The sequence below is a fragment of the Myotis lucifugus genome, unplaced genomic scaffold, assembly GCF_000147115.1.
Source record: "Myotis lucifugus unplaced genomic scaffold, Myoluc2.0 scaffold_42, whole genome shotgun sequence".
Taxonomy (NCBI): domain Eukaryota; kingdom Metazoa; phylum Chordata; class Mammalia; order Chiroptera; family Vespertilionidae; genus Myotis; species Myotis lucifugus.
In genome coordinates, this window is record NW_005871090.1 from 7475629 (window position 1) to 7491266 (window position 15638).

At 38.6% G+C, this 15638-nt stretch overlaps 1 protein-coding gene across 1 annotated transcript in view; it reads left to right on the plus strand.

Annotated features, from left to right (window-relative positions):
• Positions 1 to 15581, plus strand: part of DSTN (destrin, actin depolymerizing factor) — a 45665-nt gene extending 30084 nt beyond the window's left edge. The window contains exons 2-4 of the mRNA XM_006087975.3: positions 5367 to 5674; positions 12082 to 12158; positions 14350 to 15581. Coding sequence (XP_006088037.1) covers positions 5367 to 5674; positions 12082 to 12158; positions 14350 to 14459 — 495 coding nt within the window. The 3' untranslated portion in view covers positions 14460 to 15581. The remainder of the gene's footprint in view (positions 1 to 5366; positions 5675 to 12081; positions 12159 to 14349) is intronic.
• Positions 15582 to 15638: the final 57 nt, after the last annotated feature.

Genomic DNA, 15638 nt, shown 5'->3' on the forward strand with positions numbered 1-15638 from the left:
TGAATTTTGCGTGAGCATTAACAACAACAACAAAAAATAAAAGCCTAATTTTACTTGGTTTATTGAATCAGATTCTAATAACTGTTGCCCTTTGATTTCAATCCCTTCAATTTGATAAGCATTACCAAGTACCAATTATGGCCCAGGAGCAGGGACAATGAAGACCAATGAAGACCACGGCTTTGCGTATGTGCCAGCAAAGCCTTGGAGGCTATTTACCCAATGTGCTATTTCATACATAACCCTATACTGTATACTTTATTAATCAATAAAAAATTTACAGTTTTTAATTATAAACCTGTGTTTTCTATCAAAATTACTTCTTGCGTGAATTTTGGGACACCATATAGTTATTCACTATTTTGTTATTTTGAACATTTTTTTCCTCTGTTCAAAATAGCAAAATATTCGTAACTTCCTGTACACAGATGAAATGTGAAGATCAGAACAGTACTACTCCTAAAGCAGTAAAAGGTTTAAGAAAAGTGCTTTTTAATAGTAGGAAAGTGATAAGATTGTGTAGCTTTTGTAGTAATTTTCTAGTCTTAATTTTTCTGTATTTACCACTTCATTATTTTAGAGTGAAATATTCATTTATAAACAAAATGTGGAATAGGTTAAATAGGATTGAAGTGGATTATGATTATAGGTTAGATTAGATGGGATTGAAGTGGATTATACTCTTTTAATTAATATGATTAAATGGCCCAAGTACATTAATGTTAACTAAATGCTGGAATCTTAGTGTATTTTAATCCCCAGAATTCTTACATACATTTTTAAGTAACAGCTTTATTGAGATACTAGAGGCCCAATGCATGAAATTCGTGCAAGAGTAGGCCTTCCTTCCCCCAGCTGCCAACACCGGCTTCCTTCTGGCACCTGGGACCTGGGCTTCCCTCTCAGAGGGAGGCCCTGCCCACCTGCTGCAGCCTGCCAGTTGGTGGCCTGGGCCTCCCCTCTTTGGGGCCATCATGGAGCCCCCCCCCCCCCCCGATTGATTGCCCCGCCGGTCAGTGGCCTGAGCCTCCTTCTGTGAGGCCATCATGGGGCGATGGCTGGGCCCCCGACCAATCGCATCGCACTGCCTTGGCTGGCCTGGCACCAATGGGTATCATAGCGTGGTCATCCAGATGGTCGTCCGGCTGTCTGGCCTAATTAGCATATCACACTTTTATTACAGATAATTCACACATCATAAAGTACAATTCACTGGTTTTCAGTATATTTACAAAGTTGTGCATCCACATTGCTATCAAGTTTCAAAACATTTTATCACTACAAAATGAAAACCCCATATCAATTAGTAGTCACTCCCCATTCTTCTTTCCTCTTAGCTCCTGGAAACCACTAATCTTCCTGTCTATGGATTTTTTGCCTATTTTGAACATTTTGTGAAAAAGGAATCATATAATGGGGCCTTTTATGCATGGCTTATTTCACTTAGCATAATGTTTTTCAAGGTTTTTCCATTTTGTAGCATGTATAAGTACCTCATTTTTTATGGCTGAATAATATTCTATTGTATGTATATGCCACATTTTGTTTATTCATTCATCAGTTTTTCCTAATTTTTTTGCTGTTATGAATTATGCTGCTATTATTCATGGACAAGTTTTTGTATGAACTTATGTTTTTATTTCTCTTGTGAATATACCTAGGAGAGTGGCATTGCTAGGTGTTTAACTGCATGTTTAACTTTTTGAGGAACTCTGCCAGACTGTTTCCCAAAGCAGCAGCACCATTTAACAGTTCTGTCAGCAATGTATAAGTGTTACAGTTTTTCAAAGCAGCCTCACCAGCATTTGTTGCTGTTGTCTTTTTGGTTATAGCCATCCTAGTGGGTGTGAAGTAATAGCTCATTGTGGTTTTGCCCTAAGACCACTATCATGAGCATTTTTCCCAAGTGTTTATTGACCATTTTTATATCTTCTTTGAAGAAATGTCTATTCAAATCCCTTAAATTGGGTTGTCTTTATTTTTATTGTTGAGTTAGAAGGGTTCTTTATATATTCTGGATACAAGTTTTTATTGGATACATGATTTGCAAATACTTTCTCCTAGTGTGTGGGTTATCTTTTCACCTCATGTGTATTTTTATTTCTTAAGCAAATTACTTGATATTAATTTTGGGTTATCAATATTTTTGCATTGTTCAGTATTTATATACTGTTAAGTTTAAATTCTTGCTTTAGAAAAACTAACATGCAAAACCAAAGAAGTTAATGAAGTAAAGTTAATATAAATAGCACATTCCTTAAAAAAGAGGAAAAGATTAAAAACTGGTTTTAGAACCATTCCCCCTAAAAACAGGAACAAGACAGAGATGCCCCCTCTCACCATTCCTCTTCAACATAGTACTGGAAGTACTAGCCATTGCAATCAGACAAGAAGAAGAAATAAAAGGCATCCAGATTGGAAAAGAAGAAGTAAAACTGTCCTTATTTGCAGATGACATGATACTGTACATAGCCCTAAAGACTCCATCAAAAAATTATTAGACTTAATAAATGAATTTGGCAATGTAGCAGGATACAAAATTAATGCCAAGAAATCCATGGCATTTCTTTACACCAATAGTGAACTTACAGAAAGTGAAACTGAAAAAGCAATCCCATTTTCCATCGCACCAAAAAAATTAAGATACCTAGAAATAAACTAAGGAAGTAAAAGACTTATATGCGAAAAACTACAGGACACTGAAAAAAGAGAGGAAGACATAAACAGATGGAAGAACATACCATGTTCATGGATTGGTAGAATCAACGTCATCAAAATGTCCATACTACCCAAAGCAATCTATAGATTCAATGCAATCCCCATTAAATTACCAACGGCATATTTCACAGATCTAGAACGAACGTTCGAAAAATTCATCTGGAATAAAAAAGACCTCGAATAGCTGCAGCAATCCTGAGAAAGAAGAACAAAGTAGGTGGGATCTCAATACCAGATATCAAACTGTATTACAAAGCCACTGTTCTTAGAACAGCTTGGTACTGGCACAAGAACAGACATATAGATCAATGGAATAGAATAGAGACCCCAGAAATCGACCCAAACCACTATGCCCAATTAATATTCGACAAAGGAGGCAAAAGCATACAATGGAGTCAAGACAGTCTCTTCAATAAATGGTGTTGGGAAAATTGGACAGATACATGCAAAAAGATGAAACTAGACCACCAACTCACACCATACACAAAAATAAACTCAAAATGGATAAAAGACTTAAACGTAAGACAGGAAACCATAAAAATACTAGAGGAATCCACAGGCAGCGAAATCGCAAACATATGCCCAAGGAATTTCTTCTCTGATAATCCTCCTAGGGCAATGGAAACTAAAGAGAAAATAAACAAATGGGACTACATCAAAATAAAAAGCTTTTGCACAGCAAAGGAAACCATCAACAAAACAACAAGAAGACCCACTACATGGGAGAACATATTTGCCAATGATACCACCGATAAGGGTTTAATCTCCAACATTTATAGGGATCTCATGAAACTTAACAAAAGGAAGATAAACAATCCAATAAGAAAAATGGGCAACGGACCTAGATAGACACTTTTCGAAAGAGAACATACAGAAGGCCAAAAGACATATGAAAACATGTTCAAAGTCACTAATTATACGAGAGATGCAAATCAAAACGACAATGCGTTATCATCTCACACCTGTCAGAATGGCTATCATCAACAAACAACAAGTGTTGGAGAGGATATGGAGAAAAAGGAACCCTTCTGCACTGCTGGTGGGAATGCAGACTGGTGCAGCCACTGTGGAGAACAGTATGGTGCTTCCTCAAAAAACTAAAAATGGAACTCCCATTTGACCCAGTGATCCCACTACTAGGAATATATCCCAAGAAACCAGAAACGCCAATCAGGATATATGCACCCCTATGTTCATAGCAGCACAATTCACCATAGCTAAGATTTGGAAACAGCCTAAGTGCCCATCAGCAGATGAGTGGATTAGAAAATGGTGGTACATCTACACAATGGAATACTATGCTGAGATAAAAAAGAAGGAACTCTTGCCTTTTGCAACAGCATGGATGGAACTGGAGAGCATTATGCTAAGTGAAATAAACCAGTCAGAGAAGATAAATACCACATGATCTCACTCATTTGTGGATTATAGAGAACAACATAGACTGATGAAAAGGGACGGATCCAAAGACTGAGAGACAGCAATCAGGCTATCAATCCCCAGAAGGAAAGTAGGGGAGGGAGGGGGTAAGGGGAAGAGATCAACCGAAGGACTTGTATACATGCATATAAGCCAAACCAATGGACATGGACAACAGGGGGATGGGAGCATGAGTGTGCGGGGGGGGGCGGGGGGAGAGGTTGGGGGTTAATGGGGGGGATGAGGACACATTTGTATTACCTTAAGTAATAAAAAAAATAAAAACAAAAACTGGTTTTAGAACTTTTGTTATCTAGATCTTTTGTAACTGCTTTCTCATCTCAAAATAGCAAATATAACATAGTAAAAGGTTTATTTTTCTGGTCAATATAATACCAAATTAAACTGTGTTCTTTGTCACAGCAGTAAACATTTTCTGATTTATTCTTTTTTAAAATTGAGATATAATTGACATATAACATTGTTAAGTTTAAGGTGTAAAAGTTGTTGATTTGATACATTTTTATATAGCAATATGATTACTATCATAGCATTAGCTAACCAACACCTCTATCACATCACATAAATATCATTGCTTTTTGTGGTGGGAATAATTAAGATTTAGTCTCTTAATAATCTTATTTATTCTTATCTTAATTTAAAACTTGGAGATTTTTTTAAAGTGTAATTTTAAAGGCATTTGAGTATAATGTTACTGAATATTAATCTCATAATTTTGAAATGTGAGTAGAACAAAGACCTTTTAATTACTTTATTAGTGAAAGCTATGCCATAGGAATAGAATAATTTTTCCAGCCCAGCCACTCTGACCATTTATTATACTTATGAAAAGAATTTGGGGTGATATTAATAATCAAACTGGGAAGGTGACTACTGCCAGTCAGGGCTCTGAGCCACCTCTACAAGATAAAAATAATCCAGCACCTCAGAAGTACCTTTTTTCAGGTTTTAAGGTATGAGGGGCTGAATAGATGACTCATCCCTTAATCCCACATAATAGTGATGAATGGCTTATATATGTAATCTTGTAAATGTTCAGTGACTGAAATTAGTGATTGCAGCTCAGGTATTCCAGTTTCCCTATTGGATGATAAGTATGCCTTAAAAATTGTAATAAGTGTCTGTCAGTCTATAATCAAATATATAGTTTTTATATTTGGCACAATAAAAATTATAAACCTCTTTCTAATTTCCTTTTCTTATTATAGGCCTCAGGAGTGCAAGTTGCTGATGAAGTATGTCGCATTTTTTATGACATGAAAGTTAGGAAGTGTTCCACACCAGAAGAAATCAAGAAAAGAAAGAAGGCTGTCATTTTTTGTCTCAGTGCAGACAAAAAGTGCATCATTGTAGAAGAAGGCAAAGAGATCTTGGTTGGAGATGTTGGTGTAACCATAACTGATCCTTTCAAGCATTTTGTGGGAATGCTTCCAGAGAAAGATTGTCGCTATGCTTTGTATGATGCAAGCTTTGAAACCAAGGAATCCAGAAAAGAGGAGCTGATGTTTTTCTTATGGTAAGCAGTGATAGAAATATTGAGTCTCTGTAAAAATCAGAATTAATGTCATTGTTAGTTTAGCATTTGGAGAGCCAGTATCTGCAGCCAAAGTAGGTTTCAGTCAAGTGGTCTGCAGTCATTGTTGTTTAATTTTTATTTACAAGGTTTCTGGTAAATTTTTATTTACAAGATGGGCAAAGGGGTGGGGGAATTGAGGATATCTGCATAGTGTCAACAATAAAAAATTTAAATTAAAAAAAAGAAAGAAAAAAAAAAGGTCTTAGCTAGATTGATGTTTGTGGAACCAAAAATAAATTTTAACTAGTCTTTGTTTACTTGAAAGGTGACTTTCAATAGTCGATTATTTTGGCAGTGGAAGGAGGCAGAGGGGTAGATTTCTATGCATCCTCTGAACTCCTTATAAGCTAAAATTTCTCTAAAAACTCTTCCTAGAATACTGAGAAGAAAGTTTATCTCACCAAAATCCTTCTCTAACTTGCAATGCCAGGAACCAGCCTCCTACTTTTTTAAACATCTATACTTTATTTGTGCCTGGAATTTGCTACTTTTGAAGTTGGTACTATCATTGCCTCCAACTGTGATAGTTCACACTGTCCATAAGGGTAGCCACTAGTCACTGTAGCTATTTAGCCCTTTGCACTCCGCTGTCCCCTCTCAGGGGACATCGGAATTCTAGCATATCACTCGGATGTCCCCTCTCAGGGGACATTGCAGTTTATTAGTGATTACGGGGAATTGAGTTATTTCAACGCAACTTTTTGAGACATGCATGTTTCCCTGAAGTTTTATCTTGAAATGGCACAAGAAATTAAATCAAAATATCGTAAAATTACTAAGATATATACAAGAAATGTCAGCGGGTTTTGTGTCGGATTAAACAATAAACTACATATTCCCGATGTGGGACAAAGAAAACGGGACTGCATTGTGTGTTCTAACAGGAAAACACCTGGTGGCAGGCGTCAAACCACTTATTACTGTCAAACATGCACTAATCAGCCTGCAATGCATATTGGGGAGTGTTACAAAACTTATACTGTACAAAATTATAAACAATAAAATACTGTTTTTTTTGCAAATATACATTCCTCGATGTCACCCAATTCATATAAGTCCAATATCATTATAATACGTTACTTGGTTCCAAAATTATACTAAATAATACGAGGGTCTGTAAATGCACGTTTCCGCCGCAAAGTAGCGTCGAGTAGCTGGTAGCCAATGTCCAGAATGGTTCGGAGTGCAAAGGGTTAGATATAAAAGAATTAAATGCAGTAAAATTTATTTACATTTCAAATGCTTAGTAGTCACATGTGACTAGTGGCCACATTATTGGGTAACACAGATATACAACATTTCCATCATTATAGAAAGCTCTATTGGACAGCATTGTTCTAAATAGTAAAAAAAGTGTTATAAATTGATTTTACATGACTTTTTCTTGAAAGGCTGTATAAACGAGTTATCCTGGTTTTTTCAAGTAAGTTAATATTTGAGATTAAGCGTAAGTTAAAATTCACACCTGTATCCCTCATTTAATTGTATTATGGTACATTTCTTGATATGGAATTCTTACATGAGACTATGTTTAGCTTCCAGGGGGAAGGGGGAATGGTAACAGCCTCTGATTTGGGGGGAGTGAGGGTGCTCTTAATACTTTGGCCTGAGCCAATGCAAGGCAAGGGGGTGCTTAGCTCTCAGTTGTGTGCCACCAGTACCTTGGGATGGGCTAGGAAGTCAAAAGAACTCTGGTTTAAAGGATTGTAACTCTAGATCACACCTGTTTTATTTCAGCAAGCCTGTTGCACTTGACTAAACCAAGATGTGTGAGGAATATAAATACGAGGTCTGGGTGCATGTATTAGGGCAACTTACTGTTCTGCAAGACTGGCAGCTGCATATATACATACACACATAATACATAAAGACAGTATTTAATGAAACAAAAGGAGCACATTCCTGATTTGAGTGAAAGTGCATTCATTAACACGTCAAGCGCCCTGTCAGTCACCGGTGACTGATGCACTATACCAGGGGTCCTCAAACTACGGCCCTTGGGCCACATGCAAATACAAATATTGTATTTGTTCCCGTTTTGTTTTTTTACTTCAAAATAAGATATGTGCAGTGTGCATAGGAATTTGTTCATAGTTTTTTTTAAAACTATAGTCCGGCCCTCCAACGGTCTGAGGGACAGTGAACTGGCCCCCTGTTTAAAAAGTTTGAGGACCCCTGCACTATACTTTCCATCCGGAAGACAAAACAGACTGGGCACTTAACATGTTAAACTTAATTTCTGTTACATTCCAGGTATTGTGTTATGGCCTGGGGAAACAGCTATGAGTAAAACTGGTAAAGTCCTTGCCATTCTGGGATTTACAGCTGAGTGGCAGCTAAATAAGATTTTGGGGGTGGGGGGGGGGGGGCGAGGAACATCTGTAATAATCTGAACAATAAAAATTTATTTTTTTAGAAAATAAATAAGATTTTGACTTAAATATTTATTTATTTATTTATTATGAATATATTTAGTAAGGTTTTAGCTTTTAAATTGGTGAATACAGGTGGGGAGAAAGTAGGTTTACAGTTGTGAGTACACAAAACACAGTTTATTCTTGTATTATTATTTATTAACTAGAGGCCCAGAGCACAAATTCATACACTGGTGGGGTCCCTCAGCTTGGCCAGCAATTGAGGCCTATCAGGGGGCTGGTCGGTCATGGGGAGGGGCTCCGGGAGGTTGGTCAACCATGGGAGGTTGGCTGTGGGAGTGCACTGACCACCAGGAGGCAGCTCCTGTGTTGAGTGTCTGCCCCCTGGTGGTCAGTGCACGTCATAGCGACTGGTCAACTGGTTATTCGGTCATAATGGTCGCTTAGGCTTTTATATATATAGATTATTGTATTATTTTCCATACAAACAATTATAAGCCTAATTTTGCCCCACTCTCCCTATATTTCCTTCATATGCCCCTGGTTTTTGTACTTTTTATTTACTATGAAAATGATCCTCTACATCAGTGGTTCTCAACCTTGGCTGCACATTAGAATCACCTGGGAATCTTTTTAAAATCCTGATTTTTGGGCCTCATCCTCCAGAAATTCTGTTTCTTTGTTATGATGTGCACTGACCACTGCTCTATATGAAAAAGCATTTGGAAAATAAAAGTAGAAAGAAGGAAAGGAAACTCCATGTTAGTGCAGTGTTTTATTTTGTACTGTTGTTTTTTTAAAGAAAAGGTGAAACCATCAGGAATGTTCCATAACAGGCTGTTTAAAGGGCCCAGGGTACAGCTCTTACCTAGTGTTTTTTAAATCTGGTCTGAGTAAAATCAGAGCAGTGAATATTTTTTCCTGTCCCTGACCTATTTTGCATAAGAAAAGTACCCACTTAACTTTGCAGTTCAAACATTTGCCAGACCTGAGGTTATTGTTATGACTTGCCTCCCTCCTTTGACCTTAGGGTTGGGAAGAATAAGCATCTGAGAAATACAGAGGCTGTTCTTTTCCTGGTTCCCAAGAATAGAATCTCCGAGCTGTGGGAGTAGACTAGGTGAGGTCCATGTCAGCCCATGGTGTTAAGGACTGTGGCACATCCTGGAAATATGGCAGTGAAAAGGACTAAGTGTTTAAAGGATTTAACAACATTCCATTTATCCTTTGCTATCTTGGTAGTATGGAGTGGAGGTGGGCCTGAGGGTAGGTGGTGTTGTGGGGAATGATGCATTCATAGATAGCAGTTTGCATAGGATAGGATTTTTCTGTCAATTGTTACTATTTCTGGTATTTTTCAGTATTGCTGGTGAAGAAAGTGGTGAAGCGTATACTTTGCTTCCAGTGTTCATTCAACATGGGGCCAGCACAAAAAAATCTTGTAGATACAAAATAGTAGTAACTATTGACAATTAAGGCGTAGCTATTGCTGAAGCTTTAAAAAAGAAATTAAGCTTAAAAAAGAAATCCTTCTGACATGTTTATTATGTTAGACTAAGATGGAAAACAAGTAGTCGTGTGGTCAGAATTTGTTATTATAATAGACATAAAAGGGGTAAGAAGGGAACTTTTATAATATGTTCTTTTTAAAGAAATCGGAAGCAAAAATGCTAAGATTACTAGCATTTCTTAATTTGGGGTGGCACATACTTGATTAACAGATTATTCTCTGTACTTTAAAACTTTTTTCTAACCAGAAGGGGTTAAATATCCTAATATATAAAAACCCAGGGTAAAAATAAATAAATAAATAAATATATAAAAACCCAGGGTCCGTAACGACCGAAGGCTCGACCGACTGGAAGTCAGTCCTGCAGTCAGTGCTGGGTTGCTGTGGCGACCCAGCACTGACTGCTGAGGGGGCTGCGGATCAGGCCTGGAGAGAGGCCCAAAGAGAGAGGCAGGGTCTGGTCAGCTGTTGCCTCTCTCTTTCTCTCCAGGCTTCGCCAGCAGCTGTGCCTCTATTTCTCTCCGGGGGCTGCTGATCAACCCCGCCTCTCTGATCAGGCCTAGAGATAGGCCCGGAGACACTGACTGGCATAGAAATTGACCAATCAGAATCAAATCTTGGTGAAGTGCAAGGAGCCAATGGCTGCCTAGGAGGCAGAGCTTTTGACACTGGCATAGAAACCGACCAATCAGAACCTAATCTGGGTGAACTGTGAAGGCAGAACCTAAGGTGGGGGCTGAGGAGGGGTTTTATGGGCAACAGCTGTTTGGTGTAAGGCAGGGGTAGGCAACCTTTTTGTGGGTGCATGCCAAAACCAGCAAAAGCTCTGACTCAAAATTCTTCTGCATGCCAACCCTAATTTTTTGAGAACATGTTACGCCTACTTGATATCTCTTAAGGTGTACGTATGTGAAGAACCTTGAAGAAATAATAAAATTCATTCAAGTGACAAAAACACAGTATATGATGATGAAAAATACATTTATTTTTTAATGTATACATGTACACTGATAGTCCGACAGAAAACTTTATGACTCCGTTTGATATTATCAGTGGGACTTTTGCTGCTGCATCACTGATGACAGAGATTTTACATCAGGTTTATATTTCATGACCTTCAGAGATATGCATGAGCTACTACTTTCATCTGTCAGGCTACTCCTATTACAAGACTTAACAAAATTCATCACTGAGAACAAAGATTCACAATTGTAAATGGAAGATTATAAGAGAGGGTTTCGCGTGCCAGCAAAAGTTACTGGCGTGCCATGTTTGGCACGCGTGCCAGGGGTTGCCCACCCCTGGTGTAAGGTGTAAGAAAGCGGTTCAATTTTTTAATGACCAGTTTGGCAGTATAGTGCAAATGACTGGCAATCAGTCCAGATATAGGGATTTGTATTTTTGTCTGCCAAGAGCATCTCCTTCTGCTGGAAAAGGTCTCCCCCGCCCCCATTTAAGCAATCTATCCTATATAATCTATACTAATAAAAGGGTAATATGCTAATTAGACCGAGTCGACCGGCCATCTTCCGGACGTCCGACTTCCTTCTGGACAAAGCCATGGTGGTGGGGGCCGAGGCAGGGCAGTTGGAGGCGAGATAAGGCCGGCAGGGGAGGGCAGTTGGGGGCGAGATCAGGCAGGCAGAGGCAGTTAGGGGCGATCTGGCTGGCAGGGTAGAGCAATTAGGGGCGAGATCAGACTGGCAGGGGAGGGCTCTTGGGGGTGAGATCAGGCCAGCAGGGGAGGGCAATTGGGGGCAACCAGGTCAGCAGGGGAGGGCAGTTAGGAGCGATCAGATAGGCAGGCTGAGGTAGTTAGAGGCAATCAGGCAGGCAGACAGAGAGGTTAGGGGCGATCAGGCAGGCAGGCAGAAGAAGTTGGAGTGATCAGGCAGGCAGGTGAGCGGTTAGGAGCCAGCGGTCCCAGACTGTGAGAGGGATCGGGCCTAAACAGGCAGTTGGACATCAGGCCTAAACAGATTGGAGAGGGTGCAGGCTGGGCTGAAGCAACACCTTCCTTCTCCCCCACCCTACCTCCCCCGCCCCCGCACGAATTTCGTGCACTGGGCCACTAGTCTTATATAAAAGTTGTTATTAGCCTAAACTCAAGCCTTTATTGATAAAAAAAAATATTTTTTTTTTTACTCTATTTTAAAGAAAACAAATTCGGTAATACAATGGATTATCCAGTCAGTGTTGGTTGTTTATTCTGGCCCCATTAATCTGATTTTTAATCAGTAGTTCTCTACTTTTTTCCCACTTGGTCAGCCTGAGCCATTCTGTGTTTGCCACCTGCAACAGTTCTCTATAAGAAGGTGGGGACATAGAAAAATTGTGTAGTTAGGAAAATTCTCCCAGGATAGTCTGAGGACCCTTCCCTATTACTGATGTAAATGTGTAACACGATGTAAATTGTACTTTCTCTAAACCAGTTTTTTCATTTTTGGCATCTCTTTATCCAGGGCACCAGAACTAGCACCTCTGAAAAGTAAAATGATCTATGCGAGCTCCAAGGATGCAATTAAAAAGAAATTTCAAGGTATGATCTAGATTTACTTCCAAATACTTAGAGGTATGGTGAGCCCCTGAAATGGGGCTACATCTTTTCTAGGGAGCACCTTATTTTCTTTGGAGAACCTTGCCATGGAGGGAAGCACTGACTGTTTTGAGAAAAAACCCAGAAGGTTAAACCTGGTTTTCAGTGTCCTCTGCCTTCCGCCGGTCACTTTGGGTCTGCATGGCCCATATTTAATAACCTCATTCTCTCCACATTGTGTAGCACTTGTTCAAGCTGGTTTTAAACTTGTTTGAGATGCTGTCAAGTTTCTCACATAACAGATGGAGACTAATTGGTTTATTTATATTGGTCATACTAAATGATAAATTTGCTCTTGTCTTTTTTAAAAATACATATTTTTATTCATTTCAGGGAGGAAGGGAAAGGGAGATAGAAACATCATCGATGAGAGAGAATCATTGATCAGCTACCTCCTGCACACACCCCGACTGGGGATTGAGCCTGAAACCTGGGCATGTGCTCTGACCAGGAATTGAACCGTGACCTCCTGGTTCATAGGTTGATGCTCAACCACTGAGCCACACTGGCTGGGCTGCTCTTGCCTTTGATTGTAGTTAACATAAAGTTGAAAAAGGAAATGCTTATAAATGGGAAAGGATACTTTTATCTCTAGCTTTACTTTGGAATGGTATAATTTTAGGTAATTGACTCATCTGTATCCAAAGGAAAGTTCCCTCCTTGAGCTGGCCAGTTATGTTTGACTTGCCCACTGGGTGATTGGGATCCTGATGAGATGGCCTGACCATACTGTCTCCAGCCAGGAGGAAATGTTGGTATGCTGGAAAGAGCATGGGGCAAGTGCCCAAAGGCCTGCATTGAGGGCTAAGCTTGTCATCTAACTGCTGTGTGACCTTGACCAAAACCGCTAAACCTCCTTGGGCCTTGATTCTCTCAGCTGTAGAACGAGATCATCTTGGTTGTGGGAGCTTAGTCTCAGAGGTTGCCCTACCTCCTTCCTGCCATGGCTAACTCCAAACAGCTGGGCGAGCCAAGGTCATAGGACTTGGCCCAGTGTGGTTTTTGTTTTGTTTATTTGACTGTGACTGACTTTTATGTTCTTGTAGTTGAACAGGTTTGTCCTAGCTTGTTTACTTAGGAAAGCAACATGCTCGCTTTCTTTCCTGGAACCTGCTGCTGTGTAGTTCAGGCCTTGCAGGTTCTCTAAGCCTTCAAGTTGATGTTGGCCCATTACCCAGAAGTGTGTTCACCAGTTGGTTAACTGATGTTTTAACATGACTCATTAAAGATGGCCAACTTGTCACCTTTTTCTAGTGAAACCATGACTGGCTTTCTCAATCAGTCCTAAGTGCTCCAAAAGCTAGCTGACCTGTTATGCTTTCAACAGCTTAAGAAATTGTCTTAAAATTATGGAAAGTCAGAAACAATGTAGGTATTTAAAAGATTGTTATTTACAGAGAAGCTACTGTATGTAATTCCATAATTGAGCTCATTCTTCAGTGTGGTGATGTAATTTTTCTGAGAAAGCAATTAGTAATACATTTTACAGTTTCCATTGTGATAGAGTTCTCAAATATATAATACACGAAAGAGCTGTTTTGTAGAATAAAAGTATGCCATTTGTAAATATTTTTACTCTTCAACACAGTTGACTAAATCAACTGCAATCAAAACATCATATTCATATTTTTACTTATTTTTAAAAATACTTCTAGACTTGCTTTTTAACTTTTTATTGAACTACATCATATCTATAAAAAAAGCTTATGTCATAAATTATTGTAGAACTTAATGAATTTTCACAAACTGACGTAATTGTTGTTTCTAGATTTAATGACCAGTACCCCAGAAGTCTCACTCCTGCCCCTTCCAGTCACACCACTTTCTTTTACTCTTTTATCCAAAGGATAACCAATATTCTGGCTTCTAACAGCATAAAATAGCTTTGGCTGATTTTGTGTTATATAAATAGAATCATCCAGAATGTATGCTTCAGTCAACATTGTTTAAGTCATTCATTTTTATGCATGTAGTTACAGATTATTTATTCTCATTACTGCATAGTATATTGTTGTTTGTGTATACCACAGCTTTTCTATCCATATTAGAATTGGTCTTTTAAAACAGCTTGCTGTCTTAGAGAAATAGGTAAACTACTGTCATAATTCTAAATAGAATTATTTTTCCTCCGTAGGCATAAAACACGAATGTCAAGCAAATGGGCCAGAAGACCTCAATCGGGCTTGTATTGCTGAAAAGCTAGGTGGATCCTTAATTGTAGCTTTTGAAGGATGCCCTGTGTAGATCATGGTTCAGTGCCACAATCAAAAGCTTCCATGTTTAATGTTATCCTCTTGCTATATAAGTAAAGCAAATACGTTTAGGCCAGGGTCTCACTGAGGGGGAGCTATCTTGTCATCTGTTAAACTAAATATTCTATAAACATGTGCAAACAGCCCTAAATAAATCTAAAATCTAAAGTTCTATTGGTATGAAATTAAATTCTTATTGGTCATTCTTAATTCTTAATGCCTGTTTTGATGAGTTGGCTTGTAAAGATTTTTGCTAAGCTCCTTTTTAATGCAGTTCACAAAACAGTGCATATAAGAGAACTATTGCATCTTTGTTAACTTCAGCAATTACTTTGTTTCTTTAGCTTAGAGAATTGGTCATAACCTGGTTATAATTATTGCCCAAATTCTTTATTCTCTCTTGAGTGAAACTGAATAATGGAAAATAATTCTCACATGTAATAACACTAATATACTAACTACAATAAGATTAAGTCAGGCAGTCTTAATTCTACCAGATGTGTAATGAAGACTGTCTCAGAATTGTGAATGCTTATACCAGTAATCAGCGCTGATCTTGCAAAGCACTATTTCAAGCACGTAGTTGGAGTACAGGAAACAACTCCTTGCACCTGTGGTGAGCTCTCCACTTACTAGATGGGAGACTTTTCTGAGTGACCTTGCATCTAGAGAATCATTTGTCCTTAGGAGAATGTGCAATATCTTGTAACAACCAGATAAGATGCAAATTAGCGTTCCATTGTAATCCACTTTGTTAATGAAAATGATAAAACGGTGTATTGATAAGCTAGGACACTTGTGAAAACTTTAATTGTGTCTTCTTCAGAACTTTGTTTCTGGCACAGTAAGGTGGGGAAGAACATTAGGTATATGATTACTCTGGGGCCTGGGAGAACTTCTTAATTTCCTAGAGCAGTTTGTCAACTGTATGTGAAATGGGGAGCAGGTATGACAAAAGATGACACCCATAGAAAACTGCTACCTGATGACACTTGGAAGTGATTGTCTTAACATCACAGACATAACACTTTGAACAATATAGAGATGCATAAACAGTTGAACTTAGAAATAGCTGTATTGGCTTTATGTAATAAAGGAAGCATTTTTAACTTAATCTCTTGTGTAATTATTCACATGTGAGTTGGGTAAAAAGGAGATTGTCTTCCATATA